Source organism: Lampetra fluviatilis, chromosome 50 (genome assembly GCF_964198595.1).
Source record: "Lampetra fluviatilis chromosome 50, kcLamFluv1.1, whole genome shotgun sequence".
NCBI classification, from domain to species: Eukaryota; Metazoa; Chordata; class Hyperoartia; order Petromyzontiformes; family Petromyzontidae; genus Lampetra; species Lampetra fluviatilis.
The window spans coordinates 5071452-5085847 of record NC_136324.1 but is presented as its reverse complement, the minus strand read 5'-3'; the positions used below and the strand labels follow the sequence as shown (position 1 = coordinate 5085847).

Below are 14396 nucleotides of genomic sequence, written 5' to 3'. Positions count from 1 at the left end.
TGAACCACTGACTCACCCACTCACTCACTGAACCACTGACTCATCCACTCACCCACCAGCCACTCACCCAACCACTCACTGGTTAAGTTGCAGAACAATTCTCACAACCAATTTTAGCAGCGATTACATTCGCGACGTTTCACTTGAAATTGCATCAATCATCTTCAGGACACGATCCAGGAAGTCATAATAAAAGATTCTTTCTTCCGACTTACTGGGTTTTATTACCAGAGCATGCTTTTGTTGGCATGTTCACCACAAGGACGTGTGTTTAATGCGGACACGATTCCTTTCAAAAGGTTTCTGTTTGGTGTTTGAACATCTTAACACCTCCTGTTTTATTGCCAGAAAGGGTAAAAGCTCTTCTTCAACTGGGTTTCACTTGTTGTTGTGATCCTGGTGTGGAGAAGACTGCGGTGAGGAGGTTATGGTGAGGTGGTCGTGGTGAGGTCGTGGTGAGATCGTGGTGAGGTCCTGGTGAGGTGGTCGTGGTGAGGTCGTGGTGAGGTCGTGGTGAGGAGGTCGTGGTGAGGAGGTAGTCATGGGAAGAAGGTGGTCGTGGTGAAGTGACCACGGTGAGATCACGGTGGGGAGGAGTTCCTGGTGTGGAGTAGATTATGGTGAGGTGGTGGTGAGGTGGTGGTGAGGTGGTCCTGGTGAGGTGGTCGTGGTGAGGTTGTGGTGAGGAGGTAGTCATGGGAAGAAGGTGGTCGTGGTGAAGTGGCCACGGTGAGATCACGGTGGGGAGGAGTTCCTGGTGTGGAGTAGATTGTGGTGAGGTCACGGTGAGGTCCTGGTGCGGGGTTCATGGCGAGCAAGCGGTCGTGGTGAGGTGGTTGCGGTGCGGTGGTCGTGGTGAGAACATGGTGAGGAGGTAGTCGCAGTCAGGAGAAGGAGGAGGAGGAGCTCGCGGCGCGTGACCCCCAGCCGCGTGCTACTTGAGGGCGTGCACAGCGTAGTTCACGTCCGTGGAGTCACTCCAGCGCCAGCTGCCCCGCAGGGGGCTGTAGGTCATCCCGCGCAGCTCCACCAAGCTCAGCCCGTCTGCAGGAACAGGGCCGTCGGGGAAACCGCCGCCGCTGCCATGACCCGCCATCGTCACGACGTTCCCCACCCCCGACAAACCTCACCGCTCTTCTTTTAACAAAGAGGCAAAAACTTTCCCCGCCAATGTGATCGCGATCGTGCCACTATCGGAGTCGTCGCGTCCTCGTTGTCATCGTCGTCGTCATCGTCGTCATCGTCGTCATCGTCGTCGTCGTCATCGTCGTCATCGTCGTCATCGTCGTCATCGTCGTCATCGTCGTCGTCGTCGTCGTCGTCATCGTCGTCATCGTCGTTGTCATCGTCGTCATCGTCGTCGTCGTTGTCATCGTCGTCATCGTCGTCGTCGTCGTCATCGTCGTCATCGTCGTCGTCGTCGTCATCGTCGTCGTCGCGACACCGAGGAGGATCCGGTCGGAAATGTCGTGGAGCGACGCGCGACCCGACCGAGGCGTTGGTGCTCATCTCCCGTCAACAGCCCTGAGCCAGCGGTGGGAATTCCCTATTCCTATGGCAGGGGGCGAGGTTATCCAGAGGACAACCGCCGTTGACAAGCCACGGTCGTGCGATTGTGGCCGTGCAGCCCAAACTACGGACCGCATAGTAAACCCACCGCGGTCTGCCCTCCTTTAACGGAGGAGGAACAGTGACATGACACGAACTCTCTCTCTCTGCTGAAGCCCTCGCGTCGTGGCCAGCAGCAAGACCTCGACATTGACATCGAGCTCTGCTGCCGTATGGCGCAAAACCAGAACAGAACCACAGTGGGAACTTCTCCGCAAATTGGCACTGATTTTATCGACCCTCTAGGGATGATAATGACGATGATGGGCTTGGGTCAACACCTCTCCAGCGGGAGCTTTGAACCCGCGGCCTCACGACTGCCGCTCGCTCCCTACCGGCCGAGCCGCCCGCGGCCGGTGCCATGGGAGCAGAAGCGGCGTGGGTGCGACGGTGGCTTCGGTGGTAGTGGCGGTGGTGGCGGTGGTGGCGGTGGTGGCGGTGGCGGCGACGGTGGTGGCGGTGGTGCCGGGGTTGCCACTCACTCTCCTCCAGGGCAGAGCGCACGGAGCCCGGCTCCACGAACGACTCCCAGGCGTGCGTGCCGCGCGGGACGATCCGCAGCAGCCACTCGGCCGCCACGATGGCGAAGGCAAAGGAGGCCGCCGTCTTGTTGATGGTCGTCAAGAAGAGCGAACCCCCGGGCTGCGGGCGGGGGGGTGGGGGGGGCGGAGGGGAGGCGAGGAGCCCCGTTTTGGGGAGAGCACGTGGAGCGGACGGAACGTTCCCGGCAGACACGTCGGACGTCGAGCCGCACGACGCGCGGCACAAAGCAAACGAGCACGGGGGGAGGGCGATCAATGGCTATGCTGGGTGATGCCATGTGGTGTGTGTTGTGTGTGTTGAACTTCTTTGGCACCGTACGTATCCAGCCGTGCTAATCGGAGGTGCGGGTTGGTTCCGAGTGTTCACCCGGGACGGCCTCGCCGAGTCTCAAAACTCTTTTTCAGGAGGGTCCTGCCAAGATGTTCACATTAGGGGGCGGGTGGATGTCGCCGCTGCTGCTGCTGCCGCTACGCGATTCCAACTGAGTAACTTTCAGGTAATTTCTGAGCAATGGGCGGTGTTGTTCTTTGGCCACCACCAGCTCCACTGCGCGCTTTCATTTTAGCTATGCGAGGAGGGAACCGGAGAACCCCGAGCAAACCCATGGAGAACAGGGGGAGAACACACGGACTCCGCGCCGAGAGACGCCCGAGACGCGGCATCGAACCCAGGTCCTCCTTGCTGTGGGGCACGAGCGCTGCCGCTACGTCACCATGAGAGAGAGAGAGAGAGCGCAGGAGCGAGACAGGGTGAGTGGGTGAGAGGTACAGAATGAGAGAGTGAGAGTTAGAGAGGTAGTGAGTGAGTGGGGGAGAGAGCGTGAGAGAGAGAGCGAGCGCAGGAGCGAGACAGGGTGAGTGGGTGAGAGGTACAGAATGAGAGAGTGAGAGAGAGCATGAGAGAGCATGGGAGAGAGTGCGTGAGAGAGCGTGGGAGAGCGTGTGAGAGCGGCAGCAGCTGGCATCTCACCTTGACAAGGCGGCAGCAGCAGGCGATGAAGGCGGCCGGGTCGTGGACATGTTCCACCACCTCGGACGCCACCACCGCGTCAAACACCGGCCCCTCGCGCTCCGCCAGATCCTCCACCGTGTCCACCTCGTATCTACAGGTTCACCACCTTGTAAACCTCAGTAGGTACACGTGGGCTGTGTCACCCAGCCACTAGGGGCGCTAACTCCACCGGCGTCCGGTCACATCCCAGGTCAACTCCAAGATTGCACACTCACCGTTACCACACCCTCCATGGCCTCGCCCCTCCCACCTCACTCTCCTCCCCTCCCACCTCACTCTCCGCCTCTCCCCTCTCACCTCACTCTACTCCAGAGGTGTGGACTCGAGTCATGTGACTTGGACTCGAGTCAGACTCGAGTCATGAATTTGATGACTTGCGACTCGACTTGGACTTGCATAACAATGACTTTGTCCCACCTATGAGATGTGGACTCGAGTCATGTGACTTGGACTCGAGTCAGACTCGAGTCATGAATTTGATGACTTGCGACTCGACTTGGACTTGCATAACAATGACTTTGTCCCACCTCTGCTCTACTTCCCTCCCACCTCACTCTCCGCCTCGCCCCTCTCACCTCACTCTCCTCCCCTCCCACCTCACTCTCCGCCTCTCCCCTCTCACCTCACTCTGCTCCCCTCCACGTGCGCTCTCTATTCCAGCAGCCAAAGCTCTACGTCGACCCTCGCTCAGTGGGAGGTCACTCATTCCACCTTCACTTCGACTCCCTGCCCCCGCTCTAGTCCAGGCTCAAGGTTTCCCGTCGCGCTTCTCGCCGACGGGCCGCCATAGAACCGATGCGCCCGCCGTCTGCGTCCTGCGTCCCGAGACGCGGCCGCACTGAGACGCAGGGGGGGCAAGGCCACGCGGGACCTCGAGGTCGGCGAGTTCGCGATCTTGAAATAGACCCGGGGATTCGATCGCGTCGTCACGGCCGCACGTACCGGAGGCGCGACGCCAGCTGGGGGTCGGAGCGCGCGTGGACGCGTGCCGTGCCCACGTTCTCCTCCACGGGGTCGATGCCCAGAACCGTGGCTCCGATCCTGGCCAGTGGCTACGCACAACGCGACAGACGGACGATGGAATCATACATGGCCTCCTGCCACGGACCACCTCCAGGAACCTTGGGGCCTGACGATGCATCGGCCCGCGTGCTAGCGAACAGCCCACAGAAGAAGATATAACGGTCCTGCTTCTGAATCTGTGTGAGTGACACAGCACTGAGCCAAGAACCGCTGAGATTCTGAGCCAGACTTTGAGGCGCGCCACCGTGATTGAACCGGGTTCTCAAGCGTCGTGAGTTCACGGTCTCACTGTAGGCCAGAAATTACTTCGCAAAATTCCGCGAGTGGTTCTTCCCAGCCAAGCGAGTAACGGATCAAATTTGGCAACGCTGGACCGTGATGCTGACTCACACACGGCCAACTACTCCGTTTAGAATATCGTCACAGATTCTTTAACGTGCTCACTGCGAAGCGGTAATTATTACACCCCCCAGTATTAACCAGCGCGGCCACTGGGCTCGAACCGAAAGTGTCTGCAACAAGCGGCAAACGGGCTACCGCCTGGCCTTGTCGCTGCACTCAAATCGATCGCGGAGGTGGCCACGGGGTCACAACCATGCAACAATAATTTTTTCGCCCAGGGGGGCCACACTCGAGCCCGAAGGAGGGTCCCGCTACAATGGGACGCTTAGGCAGCACCAACGGAAGAAGCCCGAGAAAACCCATGCAGAACAGGGGGAGAGAACGTACAAAGCCCACACCACAGAGAGGCACCCGAGTCGGGAATCGAACCCAGGGACTTCAAGCTGCGAGGCACGAGCGTTACCACCGCGCCACCGTGCTGCCCCCAAATCTGCGTGAGAGGAGGGACCCCAGTGTGTCAGTGTGTCACTGTGAGGTGGCGGGGGGGGGGGGGGGCAGTGTCGACCTCGCATAGCAGGCCCCCTCCGCAACCCACGTCCAGGATGCGGAAGCCTTTGAGAGGTAGCGCGCCACGGGTTGGGGCCTCGGCACCGAGCAGCCCGTCCCTGCGGGGCACACGGATAGACACGCGACCCGCGCGGTGTCACCCGCGGTTGAGGAGGTGGGGGGTAATCATTGGTAACGATCGTCATCACGTGGAGCTTAACTCGGCCACGGTGGTGCTGTTTTTTTTTTTGCAAACGCTTCTGCGACGGACGATAGAAGTTGGAATGAAAACGGGAAAAGTGCGCGAAGAAGCACGAGGAGACGCTGCATTTGGAGGAGCACCTGGATTGGAGAGAGGAGCACCTGGATTGGACAGCACATTGCAATGTTAACATTGACATCACCCGGACTGTTATGAAAATTGAGTGGGCTTGGGTAGGCCGCGTTTCGAGCGGGCCGATGGGCAAGAACAGTAATGGAGTGGCGGCAGAGGAACGGAACGTGTCCGACGGGACGTTCGACGAGGAGATGGAGCGACGAGATCAGCTCGCGCGCAAAGTGCCGGGGCGGATCGCTGCGTCGCAGGGCCGTGAAGAGACGGGTAGGCCTTCATCCGGCAAACATTTCTCCGCGCGGCGCTTCTAAACCCCTCATTGAGCGGCCGTCGCCACGCCGCCGGGGGTGCGGAAGTGTCGTGGCGAGCGGGTGCTGAACTTAGGCGGCACCTGATGAGGGGCACGCGGAGCGAGTTGAGGCTGTGCAGGGCACCCAGCTCCCCTCGCTCGTTCCACCACCTGTGGGCCAGGGCTTGGAACTTGGCCAGCTCGTGGGGGTTCACGCTGCTGGACTTGCGCTCCGCGTCCCCTGTGGCCTCCGTCGCGAGCCCGCGGGATCTGTCCAAGGGAAACGCAAAGACAAAGATCCCCCGCGTAGCCATTGACAGACCGTCGGGGCAAGTGCTGTTCGTGAGAACCTACGAAGGCCGGCGCGGCACACGAGGGGGTGGGTGGCCAGCACCACGCCCGGCCGCCGTTGTCTCCCCAGTGCTGATTTTTTCACACACACGTACACCCCAACAGATAATTATTTAAGGCTGAGCCGACCTACGGGAGGCCCAGCACCGGTTCAGATATTCGTCACCGATGTTGGCTGTGAACGAGGGCTCCGGCCACACTGGGTTGGTTGTGAGCGTTGTCCGACTGCGACTCATCAGCGGTGCGGTGGAACATCGCACGAGCGTTTGTGAAACCACCGTATGGCGTCGAAGAGGTGCCATAACCTTGCTTACCACAAAGCAGTCCAGCAAGTGGACTAATCGCCACCTGTTTCCATCTGTACGGAGGGTGGGGTTGGTATAGAGTGCTGCTGCCTCCCTCTGCGCGAGTGGGTTTTCTCCGGGTGCTTCCGTTTCCTCCCACTTGTAAACGCTGGCGGAGCCAGTGGGGGGGGGGGGGGGGGTGGCACGTGTCGATTCTTGAAAACGAATCCGCTGCCTCCAAATCGCCAAAGCCTCCTGAGAGGCGGCCACGGGCTCTACGAGGCGATGGGCAACGCGTGTTGTGACTGATCTATAGTCCACGATGTAACTCAGTGCCGGATCATCCAAGTAGCAAACATAGCATATGCTATGTGCCCCGCAGTAAATGCTTTCAAGCTATCAATTCCGGTTCAGTGATTCTGCACTTGCTCTATAACTATAGTAGTATACCGCCTTCAACTTTCATGAACGAACGGGTGTTTAAGGTTAGCGATTTGTCGTATTATCTGGCTGTATAGCAAATGAAAAAATACAATTACTTTACAATGCACGTGAAAAATGTATGTTTTAATATTTACATTTTTTTTTATTCATAACATATACCACACAGGCCCCGCACTAGATGAATCTGGCAGCTATTTCTGTCGAGACTGGACCACGACATGGACAAGTGATCAATAAAGTGTCAAATGCCCGCTGGCGGGAGGTCGCGGGACCCAGGTGGTACCATGGGTTGACTGCTGTGCCAGGCTAGGTGCAGGAGGCGGTAACAGGACAGGCTCAGCAGGTGCCATGGGTTGACTGCTGTGCCAGGCTAGGTGCAGGAGGCGGTAACAGGACAGGCTCAGCAGGTACCATGGGTTGACTGCTGTGCCAGGCTAGGTGCAGGTCATGGGACAGACCCTGCAGGTGCCATGGGTTGACTGCTGTGCCAGACTAGGTGAAGGTCACGGGACAGACCCAGCAGGTGCCATGGGCTGACTGCTGTGCCAGGCTAGGTGCAGGAGGCGGTAACAGGGCAGGCTCAGCAGATGCCATGGGTTGACTGCTGTGCCAGGCTAGGTACAGGAGGTGGTCACGGGACAGACCCAGCAGGTGCCATGAGTTGACTGCTGTGCCAGGCTAGGTGCAGGTGGTCACGGGACAGACCCAGCAGGTGCCATGGGTTGACTGCTGTGCCAGGCTAGGTGCAGGAGGAGGCCGTGGGACAGACCCAGTAGGTGCCATGGGTTGACTGCTGTGCCAGGCTAGGTGTAGGAGGTGGTCACGGGACAGACCCAGCAGGTGCCATGGGTTGACTGCTGTGCCAGGCTAGGTGCAGGTCACGGGACAGACCCAGCAGGTACCATGGGTTGACTGCTGTGTCAGGCTAAGTGCAGGTCACGGGACAGACCCAGCAGGTGCCATGGGCTGACTGCTGTGCCAGGCTAGGTGCAGGAGGCGGTAACAGGACAGGCCCAGCAGGTACCACGGGTTGACTGCTGTGCTAGGCTAGGTGCAGGTCATGGGACAGACCCTGCAGGTGCCATGGGTTGACTGCTGTGCCAGGCTAGGTGCAGGAGGTCACGGGACAGACCCAGTAGGTGCCATGTGTTTGACTGACTGCTATCCCAACTTACACAGACACAAACACTCTGCGACGCTCACGCACGTGCACGCTCCTACACACACACAGAGCACATTAACTGGACATCAATGAAAAAGAGCTTCATAGCTCATCGGATTTCTCCAGTATAAATTAATATTCTGACTCTGAGCCACGACCTCTGAGATTGCCCCCCACCCCCCCCCCACACACGCACCCGAGACCCCGAACCCGGGCCGCGATGCCGAACCCCGCGGCAGGGCCAGGGGACTCTTGAAGGGTCCGCGGGGGCCCCTGGGTGGAGGAGGCGAAACAACGGCGCGGGCAGCAGCAGGAGGAGAGGGCACGTGACCTGACCAGCAGCAGCGGCGGCAGGAGACGATGGAGATGCCTGGATCGCAGGCCCGATGCAGCCATCGCTACCACGGCTGATGTCTCTCACTGCCACTGCCCTGGGCTGAGTCGGGCTCAGTGGCGCCCTCTCATGCCCAGCCCGGACGATCTCACACAGAAGAAGCCTCCCCCCTCCCCCTCCCACGACTCCTCCCCCTCCCACGACTCCCCCCCCTCCCACCACTCCCCCCGCTCCCCCCCCTCCCACCACTCCCTCCCCTCCAACGACTCCCCCCCCCTCCCACCACTCCCCCCGCTCCCCCCCCTCCCACCACTCCCTCCCCTCCCACGACTCCCCCCCCTCCCACCACTCCCCCCCCCTCCCACCACTCCCCCCCCTCCCACGACTCCCCCCCCCTCCCACCACTCCCCCCGCTCCCCCCCCCCTCCCACCACTCCCCCCCCTCCCACGACTCCTCCCCCTCCCACCCCCTCCCACCACTCCCCCCGCTCCCCCCCCTCCCACCACTCCCCCCCTTGGCAAAGAGTTGGCAATTCGAAACTAATTTTTTTTTATTTCGATTTAAAGCTTTCGTGACTGCAGGGATTCCATCTGTCGAGTAGACAGAGTCTGTCTACTCGAGAGATGAATCCTGCTCTCCACCTGAGGACGGCTGCTTGAGTTGTGGCCGAAACGTCGTGAGAATTATTTTATTATGTTTTATTTTTATTATTTTATTATTTCCATTCTACGTGACTTTATCGAAAGAACCAAAAAGATATTTTTTTTATTTGACCAGGTTAAGGCCCACTGAGTTGTGTATCTTTTTTTTTCAGAAGCGACCTGACCATCACAAACGATGAGCTCGACAAAGTTCGCGTGGAAATCTACAGCAGTCAAATCAGTGCCGGATTAGGCGAATGCGGGGCCTGTAGCATATTTGTTGTTATAAAGGGGAACTAAATAAAAAAAATATAAAATGCAAAGTAAAGTAATTGTATTGTTTCATTTGCTATACAGCCAGATAATACGACAAAATCGCTAACCTTAAACACCCGGTCGTTCATAAAAGTTGAAGGCGGTATAGTACTATAGCCATAGAGCAAGTGCAGAATCACTGAACCGGAATTGATAGCTTGAAAGTATTTAGCGCAGGGCCCTTGATAGTGCGGGACCCGTAGCGTGCACTACACCACACTAAGACAATAACAACAACACACTCGTCAATACTGACACCACACTAAGTCAACAACAACCACAATACCAACACCACCAGCACAGAATGAACGCGCGCGCGTGCTCGTGGAGGTGACGTCACGTGTCACGTCACGCCGCGTGACGTCGTCACCGGAACGGATCTCACATCAACTCCATATTACCTCTCTCACTCTCACATACACACCCGGCCGCCTTTGTCTCCCCTATTCCCCATCATCATCACCACCACCACAACAACCATCAACCACCACCACCACCTCCCACAGTCATCGTTTTTATTTTAATTTCCCTCGCGTCGTCGCTGCCGGGAGACGCGGGGACCCTGCCGGGGCGTCTATGGCTGCCGGGGAGCCCTCGCTGCGGGCGGCAGGTAAACCAGGAGAGAGAGGGGGGCAGGTGGAGGCCCTGTCGGGGCCGCCGTGTAACACGGTGGTGGGTGGGGGGCAGCAGAGCAGGGAGGGTCCGGGAGAGGGCAGCGAGGCTACAGGGAGGGCAGCGAGACACGAGAGGGGGAGTAGATAGGGCAGCGGGGAGAAGGGCAAGCGAGACGATATGACGGCGGAGAGGATGGTCGTAGCTTGGCAGAGGATTGAGAGGGCAGCCGAGAAGACAGAAGGGCAGCAGATAGACGCAAGGGTAGGGTAGGGGGGGAGGCAGAAGGGTAGGAGACGGAAGGGTAAGGGAGGCAGGTGGAGGCCCTCACGCCGTCATTCGTGTGTTGAGGGGCAGCAGAGTGCAATAGATGACAAGGGCAGGGAGGCAGCAGGGCAGGGAGGAAGGAGACAGAGGAGGGTAGGGGTGCAGGTAGAGGAGGAGGGTCTGACGGGGCCCCAATACAAGGGCAGCGGTGTGGAGGGCAGCAGGGATGAGGGTAGGAAGACAGAAGGGCAGGGTGACAGGTGGAGGGCTTGACGGGGGTCTATCTTGCATATTAGGTGTGGGCAGCAAGGTAGAAGGACATCAGTAGAAGGGCAGCAGAGGGGGGTAGGGGGGTGGGGAGACAGGTGGAAGAAGACTTGATGCATCATCGCGCCCACAGCCAGCAGGAGGGCAGGGATAAGGGCAGCGAGATGGCGAGGCAGGAGGGGGGGGCAGCAACACGGGGACAGAAGGCTGCCCTGTTGGGCCCCTTAGTGCACACGTAGGCGGGCAGCAGGACAGGGACACAGGAAGGGCAGAGAGGTGGGAAGAGAGGCAGGAACAACAGGGAGGTGGGCAGCGGGGTAGGGAGGCGTGAGGGCAGGGATAGAACAGGGCAGGGAAGGAAGGGAAAGGGAGTGCGATGGAGACAGAGATGGACACAGAGGGAGACAAAGAGAAACAAACAGGGAGACGGAGGGAAGCAGGCAGGGAAAGGAGAGAGACGGAGGGAGTGAAGGCATTAGGCAGGGAGGTACAGTGTTGTTTAGGGCCGAGCAGTCAAGGCATTCCTCGTGGAGCTGATGAATCACATTTCTGAGTGACGGCTCGCAGTATTAAACAGCCACCGCACACACCAAGCCCCTGTAAAAGGTCAATCATATTTACAATATTTACAATACTGTATGGGAACAGCTAAGCGCAGGCCAGAGTGCCCATACACACACCCTGCAGTTGTGAGATTTCAATCGGTGCGTTCTTGTCGCATGAGACACACACACACGACATGTTAATTTGAATCAGCTTCTCGCCAACGTCACATGGATTACACCTCCACACGCACGCACAGTGGTGCACAGCACAAATAGCATGACCCTCATGCACAGCACAGAGCATCAATGGGCCACGAAGCGTCGCCTGGCATATATATTATCCTGTTTAAGACCACACACTGTTATTGACGAATGTGTCGAGTTCATTGTTATGTGCACGCACACAATATCTCAACATCACGTGGGGGACACGTACACACACAAAGAGCTCAGTCTTCATTCGATCCGGCGATCTCTGTGTCACTTGTTTGCCAATCATCAGGCTTGTGCGGTGCACGTAAAGACGCAGTAGCGCTTGAACAAAAGCGACTCATGAACGTGGGTTCGGTGAATACGGTGGCGGGTTTGCGAGGATTGCATTCGGGGAAAACTTGCCCGAGTCCCAGGGGCAAAACAGAAACCAATGCCACTTAGGGCGGATAAATGTTATCAGTACTTACGTGTTCCTGTGGCACAACAAGTCAATCATGTGATTCATTTTAAAAGGTCATGGAATGCTTTACGTACGCCCTTTGGTTATTTACAGACGTGGTACTGAAAAGTGAAACTCTGGTATTGGCACATTGACTACCTGATCTTAATACGTTTATACTATTCTTGCGTATGTTGGTAATACGTTCAGGAGCTAAATGCCAATGTCTGAGTTCTACTAGCCACGAGAGGGATTCAGGAGAGAGTCGGTGATGTTTTGCTGTTTTGCTGTTTCTCCTCCGTTGAAGGAGTGCCATACTACAGTGGTTTCATCATCATCGCGATCCATAGGCAAATAGCCTGTAGGTATCCACTGCGCATTTCGTTATTTGTTTCCACTTTCCTCTGCCTTGTGCCAATATGCTCAAGTCGTGGCCACGTCTTTCTGGCACCAATCTCTGATGTTGTCAAGCCATTCTCTGTTTCGGTCTTCCTCTCTTTCTGGTTCAGTGGTTTGCCACATGGCCAATGGTTTGGATTTCATGGCCACAATCACACTGTGGCGTGTCTTTGATTTTACACACATGCGCGAGATGTGTGCATTGGCCTGTCGGATGTTCTGATGGGATTGATGCTTACGCCAGTGTCTTCACGGAGGAATGTCAAAACCAGGAGGTGCAATGTTTGGGTCTCCAGTGAGGTGTTTATTCTGGACGGCCGCGTTGGTCCACTCTGTTCGTCAATGCTCTTCCGGATCTGGGTGAGATTCTAGGATGGTGAGATCCTAGAAGGGGGATCGGGTCTTGAGTTGTCAGCGAGGGACATTGTCGAGGTCTTGGTTGATGGGGGAAGGTTGCCATTGGCAGTTTTCACGTCTCTGCGGACACTCCGTTTGGTGCCAGAATGTTCGCCAGGACAGGATGCCAGGAGATTGGTGTCGGTGTCAGTGTTCCGGTTAGAATAGCACCTCTTAATTATAGAGGCCTCACGAGGTCATGTTAGTCATGGGGGGTTCTTGACCATACTTCACCACACTGGTCAGTGCGTGTTGAAGAAACGGTTTGTCGAGGACCGTTTCGGATATCGCTCCCACTAATTTTGACGGTAGCCCGGATTGTAATACTAACAATAATGGGTTTTACTGACCCAGGGGAGACTCACCGAGTCTCAAGGCTCTTTTTTTCCCGAAGGGTCCCATTACATTGGGATGTTTGGCCGTGAATTAAATTCGTAATGAGGGTTTAGCTTTATGAGGGGGGTAACACTCAAAGCTCCACACGGATGTATTCAAGAATAAATTGCTCTACTGCCATCGACTGGCCAACTCGCAGTCCTTTACGGACCATACTGGGGCTCATTTGTAAAAGTAATATTCTAATCTAGTAGAGTTGTCTGACTATCAGGGAATAGTAGGCCAATTACCTTCTAGAAGGGGTTTCTAGAGCTCCCTCTAGTGGAGGCACTTCCTTCAGCAGTAGCATAGGCAGGGCTTCGCCTTTATCTTTTACATTTGCTGTTTGTGCCATTCTTACTGCAGAAGGCTATAATTAGTTTTACGGCAGTGACAAAACACACTGTGATTGCAGTGCATTACGGGTGACAGGATCACAGCTGTAATTGGCTCCAGGCCTGACTCAGACCGTGGTCAGGCTGTGTTTGGCTGGAGGTGGGAGGTCGGTGTGAGACGAATCTTTGTGTTGGTCCTCGCGAGGGTCCGGAGTCCGCGTGTGGGGCGTGCGTTTCGGTGTTTGTCGATCCGTGCCGTGCCGGGTCGTGACGGCTGATGACCTCCGCGCCTGCCAGCATCTGGGCACGACGGTTTGAGTCGGTGAGGCTTGCAAACGCGACGCTTTGTTTTAACTAATGATTGATTATTCGGGTTTGGCCGCTTAAGGATCTGGCCAAATTTTGTGTCGTAATTCCACTAACCACCCGATATGGCCAAATGTATTAAATTGTCACATGCACAAGTGTTTAACGCAGGGGTGGGGAACATCCAGCCCGCGGGCCATGTAAGGCCCGCAAAATAATTTGGTCTGGCCCTGCCAAGGCAACCGCAGGTGGGACTCTAAATTAAATAAGTCTTGGAGCAAACCTGAAAAGCAGTTGCGAGTAGCAACATCATCAATACCAGCTAACATCACATGCCTCATCAAAGAGAAGCAGTTCCAGCCATCACATTAGGGGTGAGTTAATTAAATGTTTGTCCAAATATAGCAGGCAAATTTTTAAGTTGATCATTTTGTATGGCCCACGAATGATGTTGTAGATATCCAAATGGCCCTTGGCAGAAAAAAGGTTCCCCATCCTTGGTTTAACGCACCATTTATTATTGTTTATGTAATATTGTCTGCGATAACCTGTGTGTCGTCTCCTTATTTTTATGTTTATTTGTGCGTTTCCCAACTGTCAGAGCACTGCCGCGAGAAGGGATTTAGGAAGATGTGGCCGTATGCACGATATTCCAATCGTCTATGTGGTCACCGGGTGGAGCCTGGCTAGTGCTTGGATGGGTGACCACCATGCATAACAGGTTGTTATACTCTTTGGTTCTTTCGTCAAAGTCACGTAGGTATAAAATAAAATAAATTAAATCACGACGTTTCGATTGCAACACAAGCAATCATCATCAGGTGGGAAAACCACAGCAAGAACATTTTTTTTTGCTGAAGTGGGAGAGAGAAAAAAAATTCTTGCTGTGGTTTTTCCCACCTGATGATGATTGCTTGTGTTGCAATCGAAACGTCGTGATTTTATTTATTTTATTTTATACCTATGTGACTTTACCGAAAGAACCAAAGAGTATGGATCCCTGCAGTCACGAAA

At 56.0% G+C, this 14396-nt stretch overlaps 2 protein-coding genes across 8 annotated transcripts in view; one reads left to right on the top strand and one right to left on the bottom strand.

Moving 5' to 3' along the window:
• Positions 1–137: 137 nt before the first annotated feature.
• LOC144948647 (ubiquinone biosynthesis O-methyltransferase, mitochondrial-like) lies at positions 138–8407 on the bottom strand. Of its 3 annotated transcripts, none has more exons than XM_078878272.1 (7): positions 8134–8407; positions 5799–5966; positions 5093–5192; positions 4105–4214; positions 3121–3253; positions 2091–2250; positions 138–1044 (listed from the first exon to the last, which is right to left on the bottom strand). In XM_078878272.1, exons 1-7 carry the CDS (start codon positions 8331–8333, stop codon positions 935–937), a joined length of 981 nt encoding a protein of 326 aa, XP_078734398.1. In that variant the 5' UTR covers positions 8334–8407; the 3' UTR covers positions 138–934. The 3 variants fall into 3 exon arrangements, with proteins under 3 accessions (XP_078734398.1, XP_078734400.1, XP_078734399.1); XM_078878274.1 differs by having other exon boundaries at positions 8269–8407; XM_078878273.1 differs by lacking the exons at positions 138–1044; positions 2091–2250 and adding an exon at positions 2280–2854.
• Positions 8408–9589: 1182 nt separating this feature from the next.
• Positions 9590–14396, top strand: part of DOP1A (DOP1 leucine zipper like protein A) — a 45095-nt gene continuing 40288 nt past the window's right edge. For all 5 annotated transcript variants that reach the window (XM_078878288.1, XM_078878287.1, XM_078878289.1 and 2 more), the window contains exon 1: positions 9590–9838. The gene's annotated coding sequence lies outside the window, so the exon portion shown is untranslated. The remainder of the gene's footprint in view (positions 9839–14396) is intronic.

Bases quoted from the DNA above. Each gene is read 5' to 3' on its own strand.
- LOC144948647 (XM_078878272.1), bottom strand. From the start codon at position 8,333: ATGGCTGCATCGGGCCTGCGATCCAGGCATCTCCATCGTCTCCTGCCG. The intron at 5,967-8,133 runs GTGCGTGTGTGG...TCCCTTGGACAG, and splicing joins GCCCGGGTTCGGGGTCTCGG to ATCCCGCGGGCTCGCGACGG. The intron at 5,193-5,798 runs GTGCCGCCTAAG...TGTGCCCCGCAG, and splicing joins CTCCGCGTGCCCCTCATCAG to GGACGGGCTGCTCGGTGCCG.